The 21,982-nt window shown below is 43.8% G+C and overlaps 1 protein-coding gene across 3 annotated transcripts in view; it reads left to right on the top strand.

The window, feature by feature from the left end:
• Window positions 1-3,333: 3,333 nt before the first annotated feature.
• nrxn3a (neurexin 3a) overlaps window positions 3,334-21,982 on the top strand; it is a gene marked incomplete at both ends in the record, with an annotated part of 408,293 nt that continues 389,644 nt past the window's right edge. The window contains 4 exons of one of the 3 annotated variants that reach the window (XM_080012224.1): window positions 3,334-4,030; window positions 13,312-13,332; window positions 18,105-18,131; window positions 19,236-19,304. In XM_080012224.1, coding sequence (XP_079868350.1) covers window positions 3,334-4,030; window positions 13,312-13,332; window positions 18,105-18,131; window positions 19,236-19,304 — 814 coding nt within the window. The remainder of the gene's footprint in view (window positions 4,031-13,311; window positions 13,333-18,104; window positions 18,132-19,235; window positions 19,305-21,982) is intronic. The other 2 variants (XM_080012223.1, XM_080012225.1) reach the window with 2 other exon arrangements.

Here is a 21,982-nt window from a genome sequence, read left to right as displayed (position 1 = left end):
CACACAGACACACACACACACACACACACACACACACACACATGCGTACAAGCGTGTTTGTACTTTTTAATCTCTCTTTCTCTCTCTCTCTGTCTCACTCTCTTTCTCTCTCTCTCTCTCTCTCTCTCTCTCTCTCTCTCTCTCTCTCTGGGCAATGCCGTCAATCAGTGTTTCTCTGATCAGTGGTACCTGGTACACTGGGGTCCAATGTTGCTTGCTGCTGAACGCTGACTCCATTGTCCTGGGCCTGCTTAGAGCCTCAAGCGGGGACACTGGGAATATTAGCCGCCTATTAGCTTACACTCTGTACGGCCACGGCGGCGAACATGAGCCGCCCCCTATTGTGCCGGGGGGGCCAAGCGGCGTCTTCTACAAAAAAAGGGTGGGGGGTGATGAGCCACTGCTTGACGGGATTAAATGGTCACAACAGTAAAAACTGGCAGCTGACCGCGCTGCTGTTTCAGGGTAACGTCACATGTCATTCCATGAATAGAAAAGATAAACAGAACCGAAACAAATCCGTCCTTGAAGGCCACGTGCTGACAATTGGAATAGATACTAGTCGGAGGAAAATATTTGATTTCTAAAACACGGAGGCTCATAGGATTCAAAGACAAAATTGTACAAATTCTCACTTATAACATTACAATAGTCACTAGTAACAATTGTAATAGCTACTAGTATCTGATAAATAAGTACCATTACCTAATACATTTGGCCTAGTAAAACTAAAGTAGTTACAAGTAATGTACCAGTAATTTTGGAATAGCAACTAGTAAATAAAATATGAGTACTAGTAACTTTTAAAAAGGGACTAGTTCTTCCTATGGATTAAATATTAAAACGGCTTGCCATGCTTTCTAACGTACTAACTATATTTGTGCTGCTTATTCCTAGATCCCATTTAGCTGCGACCTTGATACTATACTATTTTTTTGTGATACTATACTATTTTTAAGTCACTTGGGACAAAATAAAGTACAGTAAAGACAAAAAAGTCAAATCTAAATGATGAACTGTAATGTAATGTAAGGTAATGTACAGTTGCTCTTTCGATTTGTAAAATATTGGAGTGTGCATTGCTACCTAAATTGAATATAAATGCAATGTGTAAAACCGTGACTTGAATTTAATTTCTTGCCATTGCTTATTGGAATTGGCCTTTCAGAGGCCGCTGGGCAAGACTATTTTGGAATGGCACCTGAGTTGTTTGTGTACTGGATAGTACACTGGGCAGGGAACTACCTCTGCCAGACACAGGAATTGACTCTTGGCCTTTTATACTTATACAGTGGTACCTCAACTTACGACTGTAATTCGTAATTGCAAATTTCCACGCTCGTATCCTGGAGCACTCAGTCGCAAGTCGATACAAATTTTCGCGACTATTGCTGCTCGTATCTTGGATTAGTCCTAAGTAGATGCAGTCGTAAGTCGAGGTACCACTGTATATACAGTATACAGGGATATATATATATATACATACAGTATATATACAGTATATAATATATACTGGAAATATATATATATATATATATATATATATATACTGTATATATGTATACATATACAGTACACAGTATATATTGATGCAGTGAAATGCATGACTTTAATGGCTTCCCTTTCAAACTATGCCCTCACCCAAACACATTGCAACATCGCTACCCAGTGATCAACATAAAGAAAAACGGCTGTCGTTTTAAGGTTTGCAAGCGATTGTTTACAAGTGAAAGCAATGCTGCAAATCAAAATGAACAATAATGGACGCTGTCACTGCACCCCCCCCCCCCCCTACCGTCCGCTCCCTGTCTTTGTGCGTAGTGTCTGGATAATGTGCATTCAGCAGAAAGCAGCATCTCTCCACCCTGGCCATCAGATAAAGGCCTTGCCTGGGCTGTGGCTGATTGATAGTCATGGTGCTGCCATGAAAATAATGAGACTAATTTACCTAGCAGATGACTGATAGCTCCAAAAAAACCTTTCACTGAAGGGTTGGGGGGGGGGAACGCAGTAAAACCAACCAGACTCTTAATTAGGTTGAGTGACCGCGGCATGCTTTTTTTTCTGTTAAATAACGCTCTTTTTTTTAATATATATTATTTTATATTTATATTTGGAATGTCAGTCTAATATGTCAAATATTAATCTATCAAATACCAGGCTAAAAATAGGAAATAAAGGTATCCAAGGACCATATCAAACACTTCAGATGTTAAAGAAAGGCCTTTTATTCGACTGTTTTCCTCGTGTCCTCATGAAACTCATTAAATATGCTTATATTTGGCAATGATTTATAATCTTAAAATTCTATACGTGTATTTGTTTTTAAGTTTTATTTTTGATAATTTTTTGAAAATCTTTTTATATTTTTGATTGTAAGTGCTTTGAAAAGGTAAAAAAAAAAAAAATTTTGGCAAGGCCATACTGTCGTGAAGACACTATCTTATTGGGACTCGTTTTTCATTCAAAAGTGTAGGACTTGGATTTTGCGCATCGATATATTAGTAATTAATGAGATGGTGTACATCGCGATGCGCCGTGACTTTTGAAACATGCAGTGTGCAGTTCTGTGGATTGATGAGCTGACTTAAGGGGCCACAACTGCCATGTTGTCATTTTAGGAGACTTACCTTAGTCATTTTCCCCGGTCGGATGGCATTTAAGCTCAGTGAAAATCTGCGGCAGAGTGGTAAGTTTCTCAATAGTAAAGCCTGGGTTCTAACAGTGTGGAGGTAAAAATCAGTTGCTGTCTATGCAACGTCTCATGTAACCCTCTCTCATTTCCTGTTTCTCTGACAGGGATGGAACGAAGAGAGACCGGCAGAAACCCACATCAACTTCAGTTTGCGGTGACAACATGAAGCAGGAAGCTTCCCGTCCCATGAAGAGTGCCACCGTAATCCGCCAGTGTCCATGACGGGCGCAAAAAGAGAATTGAAAGGTGTCCGAGTCAGAGACACAGTGTTCCGTTCCTTCTCCCACTCCTCTCCTATCCTGTCCTGAGGCCCTTCCCCCAACAACACCCCAAACCAGACTTTATCCCCCTCTACACTCCTACATCTATTAGTCCCCCCCTCGCAGAGATTGGGTGTCTTTTCTCTCGCGAATGGCCTTAAGACTGTTAATGGCAAAGACTGTTTTCCCAACTTTTACCCTCGTCCCTGTAAGAACACACCTATTTTTATAAGAATCAACATCTCTGGACTCACTTTTGGATATATCTTTGGATACTCTACTCCTAGAAGTGGATCTACTGAAGCTACTCTACAAGAGTTGTGAACGCGTTCGAAATTCCATGCTAGCACCCCGCCCAGGATTATAAACTCCGCGACAATGGATCTCCTCGGTTTTGGCGTGAGGCTGCAGGCCTTCCTGGGCGCCCTGCTCGGGGTGGGCTTGGCGATGGAGTTCTCAGGCACGCCGGGCCAGTGGGCACGCTACCTCCGCTGGGACGCCAGCACCCGCGCCGACCTCAGCCTCCGGTTCAAGACAGCCGCCTCGGAGGCGCTGCTGCTCTACTTTGATGATGGGGGCTACTGCGACTTTCTGCAACTGTCGGTGGTGGAAGGCCGGCTGCAACTGCGCTTCAGCATCGACTGCGCCGAGACGGCCGTGGTGTCCGACCGGCGGGTGGACGACGACAGCTGGCACTTTGCAACGCTGAGCCGGTTCAACCTGCGCACCGCACTGGTGCTGGACGGCCAGGTCAAGGCGGACGAGGTGCGGCCCCAGCGCCAGTTCATGAAGATCGTCAGTGACCTCTTCCTGGGCGGTGTTCCTCAGGACATTCGCGACGGGGCCCTCACGTTGCCAATGGCGCGCAATGCGCCGCCGTTCCGGGGCGTCATTGCCGACCTCAAATACGGCAACTCAGAGCCACTCCTGCTGGGAAGCCTCAGGGTGCCCCTGGAGTCTGAGGGCAGGTGCACGGAGAACCCGTGTGAGAATGGTGGCACCTGTCTAGTGGTGGACGGGCAGCCGCTCTGTGACTGCTCCAAAACGGAGTACAAGGGCCGCTTCTGCAACGAAGGTAAAAATCTATTTGAAGTCACGTACGCGTGAGAATTTAATGGGTCATTTGTAATTGACAGAACTGTTAAAAGAAGGGCTTCACTGTTCATTGTTTTTCAATTCTACTGTTTTGCCGGATTTTGTGGTCCTGTGTGATGTTTTCACTTTGAGAGCTTGTATGGATCTCACAGCGATTATTATTATCCCTGTGTGTATGTTATTGGCGGTCTGTGTGTGTGTGTGTGTGTGTGTGTGTGTGTGTGTGTGTGTGTATGTGTGTGTGTGTGTGCGCGCCTGTGCGGGTGCGCGTGTGCGTGTACGTGCGACTCCCATCTGTAAAATCAGACTGCTAATCTAAGCGTGGTTAGCAGGGGAGGTGCAGGTTAATGGCATTGGTCCTGCAGGCAGTGATAAGAGCGCCTATAGAGAGAACAGGCCTCCTGAGGCCTCCCCCCTTTTTTTCTTCACCTAATCACGAAATGGCAGGTGTTCAAATCACATCCTTTTGTGCAAAGAATTTTGCCTGCTCTTTGATTCAATCGCACTACAGCTGGTTTTTTTGGCGACTGCAAAATTGATTTATATTCTTAAAAAAAAGAAAGAAAAAAAACCCTTTAGTTATTTTTCTTCCTGATCATTTCCTCTCTAGAATGCAAATCAAAGGCATTTTACCTTGGCTTTTTGTGGGAGTGAACTTTGATACCGTCTCCCTCAGAGGAATCTTTTTGTAGATGCGTGAAATGGAGCTCACCCAATGCCGCTGTTTCTTCCGCCCGTCTCTCCCCCTCCCTCTCTGCTCTGGTTCGATGATCTCAGATTAGGCGAATTAACTTAAGCTTCGATCGTTTTCCATGGGGAGATTTTGTAAATGAACCACAGTCGATTTCAGTCAGTTTCAACTCAGGGCACCCGAAATGGCGATCTGTGGGCCTGGCTGAAATACTGTGTTTGACAAGGTGATCGCCAGACACCAGTGTGAAACAAATTACAAATTACAAATACATTTTGCCATTTGTTTGTTTCAGAACACTCCGAGCTCTATAATAGTTGTACCCCCCCCCATTCCCTTGGCACTGCACCAAATCCACGGCAGACTAAAAGGAGCAGTGAATCTGTAAAGGAAAGATTACCATGTGTGTGTGTGTGTGTGCGTGCGTGCGTGTGTGTGGGTGCGTGTAATTTTTAATTTGTCTCTCGCCAGTGTTTGAGAGGGTATCTTTATCTGTGGGCGCTCAAGCCATTATCACCCGCGTAAACCCCCCCCCCCCCCCACACACACACACACGTCATGGTTGTGGGCTTTTAAGCAGCAGGGAGACCAGCTAACAAGGTCTGTGTAAAACGAAATTAAAATTAAATATAAATAATATTAAATATGTAAATATATATATAAAATGAAATATGATATAAAATATAAATAAGAAATATAATAATTAAACTATATATATTAAAAAATGTTTTTTTTAATTATTATTATTATTATTATTATTATTATTATTATTATTATTATTATTATTATTATTATTATTAATATAATAATAATTATTATTATTATTATCATTATTATTATTATATATAATTTTTTACCCTGATTTTTTAACAATGACTTTAAATGCTTTAAAATATAAACAAAAATGGGTAATACATTAACAAAAGGAATGAACTAATATATTTGCCACTATCAGGTTGACACTGCCCAATCCAGATTACAGTTTTCCAAAGGAACAACAAATACATAACAAAAGACAATATTCTGTCTAGCTGCACACCGTGCAATTCCCTGTATTTAAATCAGTCCGTCCTTTTTTTGCTGACATATCACCAGATAACCCTTCCCCAAAAACCCCTTCCTCCATCAACTCCAGCTCTGTGAATCGTGGCTGGTTGAAGCTCACTCCGGAGAAGGGTGGTGGGGGGGATCCAAGTAGATTCTCTGGCTCTCTCTGGCTCTCACTTCACAATGGAAGCGCCTCCCTCCGTTGACTTATGTCTGGCATTTCCCTCCCATTTCTTGGCGTATCTACCAATAGCTGTTGCCGACATCTGCGCGACGCAGATAGAGGGCAATGGCAACGCAGAGCTGGAAACAGCCCCGTGACAAACAACCATCTAAAAAAAAAAGGATAAATAACCCGGCGTAATGAGAGTGGCCGCTATTCAGTGGTGAATAGCCCAGTTTGAATGGGATAGAGTCGAGAAGTACTGTACAGAAAAGAGAGAAAGAAAGAGAGAGAGAGGGGTTTCAGGGAGATAACCAGTGGCAAGGTTGGAAGCTGGCTTTGAGACAGGTTTGTGTACATTGCACTCCTGTAAATAGCACTAACTAAATGAAGGCGATTAGCCTGTAATTTAAAGATGGGGCATATGAAAGAGCATCCAAGTGTGCACTCTGACTGGCCAATTAGGTTCACTGAATAGTGGGCGAACAAGGATTAAATGGGGACCTTCGTCCCCCGATCCTGCTGGGGTTTTGGGTTGGCAAGCTAGAGTCCAGCAAAGATTTATTGCCGATGTTCACTATTAATTCCAAGAGTTATTCAAGGGTTATAGCCAAATTCAACAAAATGTGTATGGCGTGTAGTTTGAAATGCCTCAGCCTTATAAACCTGCAAATGCCTTATTTTAATCAACGGAATTGCTCGGGACATCTGGATAGCTGAGCGAGGTTCATGAAGAAATATAAGCTTTGCGCGACGCTGCACAGTTTAAATACAGACCTGGCAACTGTGGGTAGGAGAGTAGCACCCTCCTCTGAAGGGTAGGGCCTGCTATGGTTTGCCAGTTAATCAACATCTGATTAAGACAGGGCAAACAAGATTGTGAACTCTTGCTCTCCCTTAATCAATGATAAATCAATTAATTAAGTCTGGGAGAGATGGGGTAACTAGCTGCGCTGCAGTCTTTGATAAGTAGAATTTATGACCTCAGTGCAGTAGTCGAGGATAAGACTGCACAGACTGGAGCTGTTGCCTCTGACCACTCTTTATTTAAAAACACCATGATTCTATAGAGATGTTTATATTTTATTATATAAAATTAGTTAATTTCCTGTATGATACGCCAGTCTCTGTGTAAGAGACTATTCCCACTCATTGGAGTTGAGTTTATTTCCAGGACTGCAAATGTTATACGATAGGTTCTGAGGGTGGGGTGGGAAAACGTCAGGAACTGACCAAATGTATTTTCCGTATGTCATTGCATAAAAAGCTTATTATTAAAGTGGCAGTCACAAAGATCATCCTTTACCTTCGACTTTAAAATGGTCAAATACTTTTTTTCAAAGTATGCCTTCTTCTGACTGATCCATATGGACCATTTACTGATCACAACCAGCTACTCTGCTTAATCAAATTCACTTTCTGCACGTGCCCAACCAGTGCATTCTTGCCAGGAAAGGTGGACCCCGCCACCAATAATGGAGACATTTTGGCATATAGAGGCACATGCAACACAAATACATTGAATGGCTGTTTCTGATAAAGTACCAGCGAAAAGAAGCCTCAGCTATGCCACTTTAACTTTCAGAATTGTACTTTAAAAATCTCGACGAGCTGTACATTAGACATAAAATATGCACAGAGATGAGTACTAAAAGTCTATCCTCAAGTAAAAGTACGGTTACATCAAAATTAACTTTAACCTAAGCATAAGTAAAGTGGTTCTCCAATTAACATATTGGATTAAGAGCACCAACGCAATGGACCAAATTGTTTTTGGAGTGTGACTTTCAGTGAATTCAAGCTCATTTTTTGACAGCAGCATGAAGCTTCAAAATATGGCACTTCGACATGAAAGGGTATAGCCATCGGTAATAAGCTCTAACAATAATTTCGAAGCCCTATATTTTTGTTGTGAGAAGAAACTCAATGTAACCCAATCCAAGGTACATCATTTGCTGAAGTTGCGCATCACAAATGGGCTGGATGGAAAAGGGAATGTTTCCAAAAATCTGCTCAGAAAAGAGCGATTGTACATGTAGTGCATGTAACTAGTGAGAACCCACCTACTTATCACATAGTTAAAACAAATACAAGGTGAGAACATCGAGTCTGGAGTGGGTTCAATTATTACGACCTGAAGAAGAGCACAGCTTATTAAAGCAGCTCTAGGTTAAATACTTACTGTAATTAGGATTACAGATATAATCTCTCACTGAAAAAACCTTCCAAAATGCTTCTAATCCAGGTTGATGGGAAAACTGCTGGATCGGGCAGGAGGGCGGGCAGGCGGGTGCAACCCTTGGTAAACATCAGGTTTATTTTTTCCTTTTTGACATATGTAATCATCGCACGAATCATCACCGAACTAGAAACATGTAACAACCAATTATGCTCTGCATTGAAATGCTTATTTCGCTCACAATGCAAACATTAAACACTGCTGGAAGATGGAATACACTTTGTGATGAATTGACTTTGAACAATAACTATCCCCAGGACTCCTGTTGGGATGTGTGTGTGTTGTGTGTGTTTATTGTATCAAAATCGGCGTCAGAATCTGTTTATTCAGCCAAGTACATTTCCATTATATAAGGAATTTGTTGTGGTGAATGAAGATTGGTGGATTGCTCTACAGACAGTTAGCATGAAAAAAAAAATATATATATATATATTTTATTTCATTTTTATTTATCTATTTATTTATTTATTAAAAAATAAAATGTATTACTTATTTATTTTAATTTTTTTCTAATTTTTAATTTTTAATTTTTTATAATAAAAAATAAATAAATAAATAAAAAAGCTCAACAGTTTGAAAAAATATATACAGCATATAATAATCAAAAATAGGCAAATATACAACAATGTACAGAATATATAAAAAGTGATTCTATGCAAAGGATAAACTAAAGCTGATAGCTTAGGTTTAGTCTAGAATGTTGAAACGTTCATATGAAGTCATTCGTCAACCAATCACAACAAAGAAAAGGCAGACGGCGTTTTCCTTATCAGTGTAATACATGTGCTGGGGATGGCACCGTTTACATGCTGCTTAAGTTTTACTGCTTAAGTTGATGTTAGAAATTTCAAACAATATGTTGTCTGAAATATTTGAGGGAGCTTAATTTGATAAACTAGAGTTATCATGAGCATATCGCATTCTGATTGTGATCAGAATCGGGCTTCATAAGCCAAGTATGCTTATACCCCCGAGGTATTTGACTTTGATTCGATTTTCTGACTATTTCTGAGAAAATATTGACAGACACTAGGCAGCATCTGTGATAAACAGATCAAATCCGTTTTTGGTGAACCTTGTGGCTGGGGACCAATTACGACCCTGCACTCAATCATACAGCCCCGCTGGGCGTTCCCTAGATTTGATATAAGCATCATTTTTTGAAAACTTACCTGTCTTACCTCACAAGATAACAACAAGCAGTTATTACTAATAATTTGTTCTTTAATAGTTTTCTTTGATAGTTCAAACTTCAGCCTTCTTTACACTGAATCTGACCATGAGAGAAAATGGGAGAGCTGAAAACGTATTTTATATAGTGTTATACTAAGTGCACTAATTAAAAAATACATACAATCAATTAATATAAAGATATTGATTGATAAGGAATATGGTGACACCCAACGTTAATTACGGTTAATAACGTCATTATTCTATATACATAACTTATGTGCTTAGTTTTCACTCAGTTAAACTAAAGCTTGTCAGTTTAGCACCAGTGGCTTCTAATGTTGAAAGACTCCCTTACGATTAGTTCATAGCGAACAAATCTTTTCAATGATTGTTTGTTCGCGACTTGGAAACTGCAGCCGAAAGCCCTAAGTTGCGAGTTACGCATGTTCTTCAAGCCCCGCAGCGAATAATAAAAAAAAAAATCACGTGTAAAGACCCGAAACTCAAAATTTGTTGCAATAGTTGGAAAAAATGTAAACGCATTCGAACCCCTTGATTGGATACAGAAATCAACGCGCCGCAGATGGATTTTCCAGGGCAGTTTACGACTCTCCATAAAAAAATCTATTATTAAATTATTATAAGAAGAATTGTGAAATGACAGTCCAATTTTATGTTCTACTCAATCTGGCCCCAGCCAGGAAAAGAAGGTTCCCCGCCCCTACTTTCACTAGAAGCCTGACTGAGCGTTATCCAAGAACATGTGCCTGACGGAGACTGGCGCGGTTCGGTACAGTAGAAAGCAAACTGCCGAAGGAATTAGGTCAGCAAAACATGAGGAGCACTGAGAGAGAGAGAGGGAGAGAACGGCCGAGAGAGAGAGATAACAAGAGATGACACGGGGCGAGAGACAGAGCAGCAGGAGCAAGCGAGAGGTTGAGAAAGAACGACAGAAGCAGAGGACGGGGAGAGATAACAAGAGATGTGGCGGGTTAAAGAGGGAGGGAAAATAACATATAGGCACAAGGGCAGGGAGAGGGTGAGGGAACAGACCATAATGCCAAGCCAGAGGAGGAGGCCTGGGTGTGTTTGGAAAGAAATGACCGAAACTTCCTTATCTTCACTTCCATACTGGTGCCTAAACTATGTTTTTTGGTTTCTGATTTCCAAAACAAAGAAACACATCATATGAACTCTTACTGTAGGCATCAAACTTTGATTTGAAATGCCACAGAATGTTTTGATCCTGCGATATTGATGCGATTCACACAGCACTGTACTGAGTATTGAATCTGGGCGCCCTATCCCTAAGCAGGAGGAATACAACCGAGGAAAAGAACACTGTTTAGGCCCACGTTTAGCCAGGTCCCAGAAGTTTGAATTGCTCCCTTACTGCAGTTGAAGGCCTGCAGTTAAGTCAGATCCAGAATATCCAAAACCCAGATCCAAAACATGTCAGAAAGTGTTAACAGATCAAATCTGTTCAAATTTGGAGAAATCGCCGTGTTGAATCACAGCTCTCACAAGATATTTAAAGAAGCACAAATAGCATTGTGATATTGACTCGGAAGGGACTTTGACAATTCCCATTCCGTGGTCCCACACCACTGCTGCATAACCCCTCGCCCCCCCCCCCACACACACACACACACACACACACACACACACACACACACACACACACACACACACACACACACACACACACACACACACACACACACACACACACACACACACACACACACACACACACACTTATGTGGGGGCTAATCTAGCTAAAGCCCCAGTTCCCTCGGGTCCTATTTGAGTCAGTTGATTTATTTTAGATTTCCGTTGCATTGAAGGCGATGCTCAAATGCCAGCCATGAGATGAGAGCCGCTCTTGGGGAAAAAATACCAAAAGATTATAGGAGATTAAGTGCATGTCGGCACGTGCATTACTGTGTGTGTGTGTGTGTGTGTGTGTGTGTGTATCAACAGATACACACACACACACACACACACACACACACACACACACACACACACATCCACAGAGTGCTCTCTGATGACCATTTGACCGACTCATTCCATGTTACGGAGCATCTGACACTAGTCTTTGGTCCAAACTGAATTAATACCTAATGCATATCGGATTGACTTCCATCTGCCCCGCACTCACATTAATACCCGATACATGCCCAATTACTCACTCACACACACGCACGCACGCACGCACGCACGCACACACGCACGCACACAGTCAGAACATTAAGCAGGCCTCAACTGAATTAGCTCGAACTTAATTTCTGTTCATAAATGAGGCAGTAAATGTAAAGTGTCCCCCTTTATTTGTGACTAGGACAGTGTGCTGTTCTATGATGTATCGGTCCTCAGTGATCTCTAGAGTCTGTATCCTGTGTGTTTCAGATGTCAAACTACCTTTCAAATATTTGGACATGGGTAGAGTTTAATGTGTCAGTTCAATGTAAGAAGTCCTTTAAAGCTATGTCGTTTGTTGTCCACGGGTCCTTGTGTGTATCTGGGTTTTTAATTCTTTAATTCTCTTATTTTGTAATTCATTAGTCATTTTTAAGTAGTCAGTTCATCTTTCTCCAAACTGAAAATGGGTAGTGTGGTTAGTTAATGAACCTCGCGCCTGGCAACCGGGTGACAAAATGAGTAAATTCTCACGCTACGCTAGCATCATGAATGGCAACCGCAAAATTAACATAGTGACTAGTCAATAAAGTTTGAAATGGAAGGACAATAGAAAAATTAATGCATATTTTCTTTACATCTTTATTTCACACTTCTGTCCAAAGCCACAATTACAATTATTCACACACCGATGACCAGGAGCAATTAGGGGTTAATTGTCTTGCCCAAGGACACTTCAGCATGCTAGCAGGAGGAGCAGTTTCAGCACGACAGAATGTTACAGAGGAAATGCTCAGTTCAGGTCTTTTTTAAGACATGAACTCAACTTAGCCTTTAGAAGGAAAGCAGAGTTCACATATACCGCACAAAAGTTAATGTGAAAAGTACAGCAAAACATAGACATATAAAATTATTATAACAATCATTGTTTTGCAGGTGGGATAGTCATAGAAAATCATGAAATAGTACTAAATAAACAAATAAATAAATAATAAACAACCAAATAAATAAATAAATAAATACATAATAATATATATATATATATACATACATAATATTATGCACAGCTAGCCGGGGGAAAAAAACACGGAACAGAAACAGCCAGATATGTAAAAATATATAGAATATATAAAATGTAATTCTATGCACAGGATAAATTATTGGTATCGGTATATAGGGTGTCAATTTTAAATTATTGCAATGTACTAAATAAGTTATAACATAGTCTATAACAGCGATTTCACTGTTATTTCACAAATTCAAAAAATAATCACTTTTTCAGTGTGGAATAAACAGGAGTATATAGCATCGACGTCTCCTCTCTTATCTGTTTTGACCGACTAAAAGGGAGTTGGACAAACATCAGTAACACCAATTTCCAATGAGAGCTCAATTGCGAGTGTGTGCGTGTCTATGTGAATATCGGTGTGTAGACGGCACTTTCTGCACAGGTATTCTTTCCCACAGGAAGGTCTCTGCAATTCGATGGAGGAACATCCAATGTTATGCATTTACTTAATCTTGCACTCTCCTCTAGTTTTTCCTCTCTTCTTCATTCAGCATGGGGGTCAGATACATTCTCACTTCATTAAAACTGTCAGCTACCTCCTCTGTGTCCACCTGTGAATCACATGCACAAGGTCGTGCCAGATGCCGACCCTCTGTATGAAATCAAAGTGTGTTATTAGAGTTGCATGTAGCTCACATGCAAGTGACCAGAGTGTTTTATAACTATGGACTGTCTGCTTCTCTCTCTCTCTCTACCCCCCCCCTCACCTCGCCCGGCCTCACCGTCCACCTTTGAAGAAGTCAACAACAATATGCCAGGTGAGTTTTGAATGGCAAAATAAATCATACTGCACACTATCAGTGAACAATGGGCATTTATTATTATGGCCTACTTATACCGATGCAAGACTTGAACAAGTCGTTCATAGCGAATAAATCTTTGACTCAGGAATCGGAAGCCAAAAGAGTGAATGAGCGAGTCTTTGACTTACAAACTGAAAATAATGACTGAAGACCAATTTAAAGTCCAAGGCAACAAAAGGTGAAGGCATTTGGCCTAATTCATGTTGAATGTGACATGTTGAATACTCCCACCAAAACAAATAATTTTGACCGAATTAAATGATTCTTGGGAGAATTCCATTCACAACTTAGTTAACTTAGTGTCAATAGTACCTGTGTGGCAACTAGGTGAGATTCCAGCCCCCATTGTGACTGTGAGAAGGAATAACCAAGAAAAGAGTTAGTGTGAGGGTTAGCCCTAACCCTAACCCAATTGAAGCAAGTTGTTTATGCTCCGATATTTTGCACAGTACAGAAAAATACAGTAATATCAAAATTTGAGGCACCAATGCCATGACAGACCCATACATTTAGACCAGATAGATATTCTAAGTTCACGATGCAAAATTTACTCGACTTCAGTTGATAAGCGCGGTGTCTCGGCGACTGATACAGAGTGGACTACTCTGTCCACAAACATGGGTTCAGGGATGGAGACGGAGACTGAGTGGCAGTGAGGTGCCGAACCGGCTGGGTTTTCATTATATGTAATGAAAACAAACAAAATGGCTCGCTGGCCAAATGTCAACATAAATGAATGATCAGAGTTCCTAGTTTGAGTTTAGAGTTCATTTCACGATCTGGTCCGCAGGCTCTGGGATCCTGTATCACCTGCCCTCACTGCAAGACACACAACACATAAGAAAACTCTCCCAGCTGACTTCGACCAATCAGTGGCAACGGGCTCAGTCAGAACAGCTGTGCCGATTTGGGCCAAAGCCCGCACTGTAGCCCTCAGACCCCGGCTTAACCACGCCCCCTTATCTGCCATATAGCCCTACCGCCCGACCTAGGCCAGGGAGCCGTCCGGCCACCAACGGATGATTCACCGTTAGTATCCTTCATAAGGTGGAGCCACTGCAGCGGGGCGTGGTCCAAACAGAGGGTGAAAGGGCCTCCCAGGAGGTAATACCGGAGGATGCTGACAGCCCACTTAATGGCCAGACACTCCTTCTTGACCATGCCGTACCTTGGTTCTCATTCGGAGAGCTTCCGGCTGATGTACAGCACCGGTCGGTTGCCCCCCTCCACCTGCTGGGACAACACTGCCCCCAGTCCACTGTCTGACGCATCAGTCTGCAAGCAGAAAGGGAAGGAAAAGTTAGGTATAAACAGCACTGGCTTCCCACAGAGAGCAGATTTTACTTTCTCAAACGCCTGCTGGCACTTCTCTGTCCACTGGACTGGATCTGACATACTGAAAAGTCGTCTATAAACCTCCTGTAGTAGCCGGCCAGCCCCAAGAACTGCTTTCCCTCTCTCTTTGTCTTGGGCCTCGGACTGTTCGTAACCGCCACGGTTTTATCTATCTGGGGTCGGACCAGTCTTTCACCCAAGTAGTACCCCAGATACTGTACCCCCCCGCCCAACTGCACACTTCTTAGGGTTGGTGGTGAACCTCGCCCACCTCAGGGACTCTAGCACTGCACCACATGCTGCATGTGCCGCTCCCAGCTGTCGCTATGAATAATTATGTCATCTAGGTAGGCCGAGGCGTATACTGCGTGCGGACGCAGGACCCGGTCCATGGGTCTCTGAAATGGGGCTGTGGCCCCGAACAACAACCCGAATGGAAGCGTGACAAACTCGTACAACCCCTGCGGAGTGGAGAAAGCAGATTTTTCCTTGGACGCTGGAGACAAGGGAATCTGCTAGTAGCCCTTGGTTAAATCCAGTTTTGTGAAAAACTGAGCTGTGCCCTATCGGTCAAGGAGTGCGACGGCCCCGGGTATCAAGTAAGCGTTGAAATTTTGACACAGCGTGCACCTTTCGGTAATCTACACATAACCGGACCGACCAATCAGCATGATAGGGCTGCACCAGCCACTAGTAGTACTGTAGACTCCTCTATCACCCCCAGGTCCAGCATGGCCTCTAATTCTGCCTGCAAGACTTTGCATTTATGTTCAGGCAGGCAGTACAGCCGGGAGCGCACTTTTACACCCAGGGTCATCTCCACATGGGGGTGTATGAGGGACTGCATGGGACTGGTTGTTTTAGAAATCTCCGGCCCCAACTCCTCCCCCTTGATCACCGTGGTGGCCAAAGATACGGAACCCTCTCCCTCCACTCTTTTAGGAGATTAATGTGGTCAATTTGAGTCACCCTACCCCTGTCTCAGGGGTAGGGTGACTCAAATTGACCACCCCGCTCAACCTCATAATCTACATCCCCAACTCACCACCTGACCACCAAGGGCCCTTGCCACTTCGCGAGTAATTTAGAGCTTGATGTAGGGAGCAACACTAACACCTTGTCTCCCAGTGCAAATTTGCCTGAGTCAGGCCCCTCTGTTGTATAAGTGGTGCTGACATTCCTGAGTCCGGAGCAAATTCTCCCGTGACAAGTGCCCCAGCATGTTTAGTTTTGCCCACAGGTCCATAACATACTTAACCACATTCTTACTTGTGCTCGGCCCTTTCTCCCAGTTTTCTTAAATAACGTCTAGCACACCCTGGGGTCTCCTGCTGAAGAGGAGTTCCAAGGGGGAAAATCCTTGGACACCAGGGGAACCTCACCACACCACAAACAACAGAGGGGCAAATCACTTATCCCAATTGCGGCTATCGTTATGAACAAACTTACGAACCATGTTCTTCAGCGTCTTATTGTACTGCTCCACCATGCCGTCGGTCTTGGGGTTGTTAACACTGGTCCGAATTGAGCGAATGCCTAAGAGCCCTTAAAATTCCCGCAGTGTACGTGACACAAAGGTAGCGCCCTGGTCCGGTCAGGATTTCCTTCGGAATCTCAAATCTGGAGATGACCTGAAACAGCGGCTGCGCCAGACTTTTGGCCATAATATCGCACAGGGGCACTGCTTCGGGTTGCATAATCCACTAGGACCAACACAAAATGATACCTGCGGGCACTGGGTCTAATGGCCCGATGAGGTGCATACAGAGTCTTTCGAAAGGCGCCTTGACTAGAGAGAGGGGCTTCGACTAGAGGGAGGGGCGTCAACAGCGCAGTTGGAGTAGTCAAGGGTTGACTAAGTGGCACTGGGGATACGGGGCGCACCCCCTACGCACATTTGCTCAAATGTCCGGCCAATAGAAGTGGGCCATTCGTTGCAGTGTTCATCACCAGCCATCGAGTTATGGTGAGCAGCCTGGAAGAGCGTTTCCCGACAGCTTTTCGGAACCAACAATTGGGTTATTTCCTCTCCAGATTGAGTGTCATGGCTCACTCAATATTACCTGTCCCTAATCACTGAAGAGTATGGGTGAGTGAGCACAGCGTCTGGGCACATCAATACACCATTGATTTTAACTACCCCCTTAAAGGCCCAGTGTAGGCTATCGTCCCGCGGCTGCTCCAGCAGAAAATCGTCCGGGGTGACAATCAATGGGACTGGGGAGCCCCCCGAGGGGATTCCTTCGCTCCCGACCCCACAGGAACCACCAACGGCGTCCGCGTCACCATGCACCACGCAAAACTCACCCCCTACAGACCATGAGCGCACTCCCCGAGCCTCCTTCATTTGGCGTCAAACCATGCCCAAAATCAGGGAGTACGGCAGGCGGGAACTAACCAAGCCTTCGCCTTATGCTTTTCTCCCTGGTAATGAATTTTGGGGGATTCAGGTGATTCATTTGAGCATCTGTCTGTGAGTCTCCTGCGACACCACCCTGGGAGTAAACGGGAGACAGAGAGGGGATAGCACTGGAAGGAGAGAAGGCATGTTGTGGCGCCACAGGACGCAGCTGGTAGTTGTACCCCCTCCCCTTGCTTGCCGGAGGGGGGAAAGGGTGGGTAGCCCTGCAGCAGCTCTGCGATTGCCTCACGGTCCAGCACCCCGTTCCTCACCATTTCCTCGAACTGGTGACCCTGCGCTGCCTGCATGGTGGTGAGGGCGGCAATCATCTGCTCTAGAGGGGAAGGCGAGCTGCCTTCCGTGCTGCCTCCCTCCACAAACATGCGTTCAGGGAGGGAGACGGAGACTGAGTGGCAGTGAGGTGACGAACCAGCAGGGTTTTATTCAAAATTAGGAACACAAACAAAAATGCTCGCTGGTCAAACATGAACATAATTTAATAATCAGAGTTCTTAGTTTGAGGTTAGAGTCCGTTCTGCGATCTGGCCCGCAGTCTCTGGGATCCTGCACCACGCGCCCTCACTGCAAGAAAAACAACACATAGAAAAACTCTCCCAGCCGACCAATCCGCGGTAACAGGCTGATCGGCCCAGTCAGAACAGCTGCGCTGGTACAGGACGAAGTCTGCGTGGTAGCCCGCAGACCCAGGCTTAACCACGCCCCCTCATCTGTCACATACAGTCATTCTTGTCTCTCCGAGAGATGTCCTCGTTCCTTCTTGTGAAGCTTTCTGCCAGGCCGACGCGGTAAAGCTTTGTTTTCACCTGTCAGCGTGCTCTGATGCCATGCTTTCCCAACACCTCTTGGGAAAAAGATGTGTCATCACAATACCAAAGAGTATTGGAAGCTATGTCTTTCTGAAGTGTTCTCTTTCTCATTTCTCCCCCATCCCCCCTTTCTCTCTCTATCCAACCTATATTTCCTCCTCAAGGACTTGCACATATGATGGCGGAACAAGGTATGCCTTTCCTTTCTCTTCAACATTTTGTGTGGGTTGCCTGTCATTTTGTGTGGTTCTCTGTGGGATATGCGAGGGGAAGTAAATGCAAAATGTATGCTTTTGTGTACAAATACCTACCTCACGGTTAAGGTTAAGGATCAAAAGTTGTGTTATGAAACATGGATATACTGTATATATATATCCTCTATGTCATGCCTGTAACCAACCTGGTGAGTCTTTTTGCAATCCAAAGTGAACCTTTTCATTGTGAGTGCAGGATTTATTATTTAAGGCCCTTGGCACACTATCAAAACATTGTTAACCCACTTCAGATAAGGGTGCAGGAAGTAGTTTCTCACTTGATTTTTACGGTTTACTTTAAAAAATATGCAAAAAATATCACTTTATTAATCAGAAAATAAACTAAAAATAAATATTTTATTTCTAGTTTCACTGTGACCTAGGTTTAGGTGGAAAATTGATCCAAGAACTGGACTGAAATTTGCAGGAATTGATATGACTTGTTACCAGATGTCAAGATATTCTATTGACTAAAATTACTCAGCTAGGGATATACAGTACAGTATGATGGATATTTGTACACTAGATAAAGTAGTATACATTAGTAGACAGTATTAGACAGTAGGCCTTATAAAGCATCAGCTACCCATCATTCTATTTTTTTATCTACATAAGCAAGGTTAGAAGTGGCTGTCTACAATCACAGCAGCCTCAGTTTGAGTCAGACCATTCGTCATTTTGGGGACCCATTTACTGACCCAGCCAATCTCCTCGGGCTACTGGCATGTTTATATATACAGTATATGTATATATATATATATATATATATATATATATATATATATATATATAATGTGTGCAATGATGCTATTGCAACTCTGTGGGTTTGATCGCAGTTGCATTGCACGTTGCGACCGAGTGTCAGTTTTTTTTAAATTCATGTGATGTATGAATATACATTGAAATTTGCTTTGTGTTTATTGGACTGACTTCTTACTTCTCTTCTTGCCCCCCTCTCTCCCTCCCTTGGCTTTATTGTCTGCTGTGGACGTGTTCGCTTCTCCTCTCTCCTCCCGTCCATCCAACCCTGTGCTCTTCTAGCTAAAAGCAAAGGTACAGCTTTTTCACAATCTCTCATTTTCCGCCTCTATGAAAAGCGTCGCTTGCTCTGTGAGTGTTTATGCGAGCCGTGTGGTGTGATACTGTTGTGTCTTTTTATTACTTTTTTTTTTGAGTGTGGTTCATTTGCCCGTGCGCTGCTCTTGATATGTTTGCGTACTGTGTTTGGCATATTTCCTATTCCTCACCGAGGGTGCTGGGATTAAGCAAGTAATTAAGACAACCTTAATTCAAGGAGAAGGCTGGGGTAGGGTGTGTGTGTGTGTGTATGTGTGTGTGTGTGTGTGTATGTGTGTGTGTGTGTGTGTGTGTGTGTGTGTGCGTGCGTGCGTGCGTGCGTGCGTGCGTGCGTGCGTGCGTGTGTGTGTGTGTGTGTGTGGGGTGGGGGGGTAGTAAAGAGAGGGTTTTGTGTGTGTGTGTTTGTACCTTCGTGGGCGTGCGTACTCTTCCGAGGCATTTTTCTTGTGCACAGGAATCTTGAGTCTTGAGTCTTGAGATCACTTCTGGAATGGATGGTTTTTTTTGCCCCAAACATGATCCAAAACCCACGTAGCACTGACTGAGGATAAGTTTTCACTGACGTACCCTGTTATGCTAGTGATAGGGGGTGTTCCAAAGATGTTTTTTTTTTTTTTTTACATTTTTGATTAAAGACTTGAACAGGACTGTAGCTGTGTTAAATTAAATCCAGGATCGTCAACCCTTGAAAATGTAACTTGCTTCCAATGATTGGCCTCCCCACTTCTGCACTCAATTTCCCCACAAATTTTGTCTATGGCATGGCAGGCTGGCATGTAAAATATGAATAAATACGGGGAAATGAATCCAATTGGTGACAACAGAATGCTGCCTAAATCATGTGTTAAATAGAATATGAAATTCACCAAATAGGTTCACAAAATCACATATTGAAGTCCAGCCCCAACATGAACTTTCCGTTAATTTCCACTAGTGTGAAGCAATGTTAGCTACCAATAGCCAGATGTAGATGTAGGAAACAACCTCACACACCCAACACACACACACACACACACACACACACCCACAGACACACACACACACACACACACATCATGCCTGTAACCAGACTTCTGAAAGGTACTTTTTCATTGTCAGTACTGGCTGTTTTATTTTAGGCCTTTGGCATACAACTTCTCAACTGGCTTCTCTCAATCGGAGCAGCTCTGCTCCATTTGTCTCCCAGATTGTTGAGCTCCTCATTCTTTGTGTGAAGCCGGCAACCCTACAGAGAAATCCTATTTCAGCAATTGTACCCATGATCCCATTCTTTTGGTCCAAAAGTAGAAATTGGAATTACCTTCAAACTGAGAGGTACCTTTAAGGGGTGTGGTGTGTGGCTGGGAGGGTTTGAGCAGCCACACCTGGGCTAACGAGCAGCAGGTTAAAACCCCATCCACACACACTCAGGAGAGCAGCCCTGTCATGACGTGCTCCTGGCTAATTCGACCTAGCCTCCTCTCTACACTAAACTGGTGGCTACAACCCATCGTCATCTGTGTCTGTGCCGAAGGGCCCTGGAAAAGCCACTTGGCTGGCGTGTGGTGGACGGAACTGCCATAGTGGCACCTGAACAGGGACTCCGGCACGGGAAAGGGACACAGAGGGGCTGTCCGAAGATGCCCTGGAGCCACCAGAGGGTCAACGAGCGGCCCCAGCACCAACCCTCTCCCGACTGGCAGCATCTAGGGGTCCAGCGGAAGACTGGAGGAAAAGCAGCTGCAGCAACGACTGATGGGTTGTAGACATCATTTATTGTAGAGATGAGGCTAGGTGGAATTAGTCAGGAGCAGATGGAACATGTCATGACGGGGCTCTTTCTTATCCTGAGTGCGTGTTTGGATGGGGTTTTAACCTGCTGCTCATAAGCCACACCAACAAGCGTCAGGTGTGGCCGCTCAAACCCTCCCAGCTACACACCACAAGGGGTTATTTTGCTTTTCCACAAAAGATGCAAACAATGCCCTCACAAGTGCAGAAGCTGCACCAATCAATCTTCTTTTGTCCGCCAACATCATTCATGAACAAGACCCAGAGGTACTTCTTCACTATAGAACCAGGGAGCTTACCCCCTATCTGCAGGAAGCAGTCCACCGTTTTCTTGAGAGGAAAACCTGGATTCTGACCTGCGGGTGCTGGAAGTGGTCCCAGCATTCCCTCATCTCCATTACGTAATTGAACTAGTTCTTTGATCCGGAGTGAAGCACAATATTACATATGTGAGTAGGAGTCAAACCAAGTGTACATCACAGTCATTTTCAGAAAATGCTTCAATTAGCGCAAGGGGCGGGCTCAGAGGAAACACTCCGATTATGGAAAGGTAGAAGATCCTAATGAGGTGGCAAGATCAGCATAGGAGGAGTTGTTATGGAACATGTTAGAGATGGGTGTTCCATTCTCGTCAAATTTTGCTCCAGATTATCCTGTCCTGTCAGTAGTGGGAAGCTTGTTCCTCCACTGTGCTGCTGGGGATAAGGAGAGCTGCAAGCATGGTGAGTCCAACCTCAAGGTCCTTGTAGAAATCGCGGTGCAAGGTGACCTGCAAATATGGAGCTGTGTGCTGATGCTTGGCATGTAAAAGAAAGTGTTCATAAATGTTTTCAAGTTGTCTTCTCAAAATCCCTTCCACGGTGGAACTTTGTTAACAAACACTTGCTTGAACTGTGATTCTGTAGCATGTCACGGAAATGTGTGTTTGTAATTTTGATGTA

This window comes from Zeus faber (assembly GCF_960531495.2).
Source record: "Zeus faber genome assembly, chromosome: 13".
NCBI classification, from domain to species: Eukaryota; Metazoa; Chordata; class Actinopteri; order Zeiformes; family Zeidae; genus Zeus; species Zeus faber.
The sequence above is the reverse complement of the archived record's forward strand: the minus strand, read 5'-3'. Positions and strand labels throughout refer to the sequence as shown.